We start from the raw sequence: 1,155 nt of genomic DNA, 5'->3' as shown, positions 1-1,155 counted from the left end.
CCCTGATGCCAAGAGGGACCTTGGCTCGGCGCAGGGCCCTGGTATGGAGGTCGTGGGGTGGGTACCCAGGCCACCTTAGGGTCACCCGAAGCTGAGGGGAGCCGGTGATCACCCACGTCTCAGCGCTGCACCCCGACTGTGCCCATGGGCCAATGGCCAACTGGCCTGTCCAGAGAACAGGGCTTCTGCGCCATGAGCCCCCGTGGACAGTGCCGAGAGAAGCGGGGTGACTGCCGGTTTGCCTTCCTTCCCTCTGCCCCTCACCAGCAGGCGGGGCTCCCCGGGAAAACAGGCTTTGCCTGACTGGTGGCCACATCGCAGCGCCCAGGGGTCCGGCTCAGGGCAGGCTCCAGGCGCATCGGCGCTGTGCCGGGCCGCAAGCCCGGTCTGAGCCTCAGGCTGCTGCGGGGGAGCGTGTGGCAGTGGTGCTGTGGCCAGGGGCGTGGCCAGGGGCCAGCAAGGGGCCCGGGGCTCCACCCGCTCCAGGGCTCAGTCCTGGGTCCCGCGCAGCAGCGTGTCCCCCAAACCCCAGGCCCCGTGGGCTCTCACCTTGCCTCCATCCTCTGAGAGCCCTCGCCGGCCCACCTAACTGGGCCACACCTGTGGCCCAGCCCCTCCCGAGCCCCATGCTGGCCCGGCTTCGCGGCGGGAGGTGGGGGTGAGGGGCTGACGGACACAGGCCACTGTGGAGTGCCGCCGGCCGGGCGTCTCCCCTGACGCGGTGGGGACCTGCCTGGGAAGAGCCCCAGCGTTTCTGCAGGGATCGTCCCCCTGTATCCCATGAGGACTCTTCACAGTTCCCCGAATTTTATTACAGACTCGGTCGCCCCTCCTTGGTTCTGGCCTGGGGTGGGACCAGCGCTGACCAGCGCACCCTGGCTGTGGGGGGCGCTTGCCCCTGCTTGGCAGGCAGAGGCCACCCAAAGCGGGGGTCTGTGCCTCTCAACCCACTCCCCAGAGCCGGCCCCCGCGCGCCGCTCCTGCTGTGGGGGTGTAACAGGTGCAGGTCTCACGGGCCCCGCCCCCGCTCCAGACGCTGGAACTCCAAATCCCATCAGGACCCAGGAGAAGCTCGCTGGGACGTGAGGGCGGAGCTGAGCAGCCCGCTTGGGGTAAAACCGGACTTGTGGGCTCTGGGGGCTCTGGGCCTGGTGG

At 69.5% G+C, this 1,155-nt stretch overlaps 1 protein-coding gene across 1 annotated transcript in view; it reads right to left on the bottom strand.

Moving 5' to 3' along the window:
- Window positions 1-359, bottom strand: part of ABCA3 (ATP-binding cassette, sub-family A (ABC1), member 3) — a 22,695-nt gene extending 22,336 nt beyond the window's left edge. Inside the window, exon 1 of the mRNA XM_012731690.1 lies at window positions 305-359. Within this exon, the coding sequence (XP_012587144.1) occupies window positions 305-359 (55 nt within the window). The remainder of the gene's footprint in view (window positions 1-304) is intronic.
- Between the last annotated feature and the right edge of the window lie 796 nt (window positions 360-1,155).

This window comes from Condylura cristata, unplaced genomic scaffold (genome assembly GCF_000260355.1).
Source record: "Condylura cristata isolate star-nosed mole 26May11 unplaced genomic scaffold, ConCri1.0 scaffold00032, whole genome shotgun sequence".
Classification (NCBI taxonomy): domain Eukaryota; kingdom Metazoa; phylum Chordata; class Mammalia; order Eulipotyphla; family Talpidae; genus Condylura; species Condylura cristata.
This window is presented reverse-complemented; position numbering and strand designations above follow the sequence as displayed.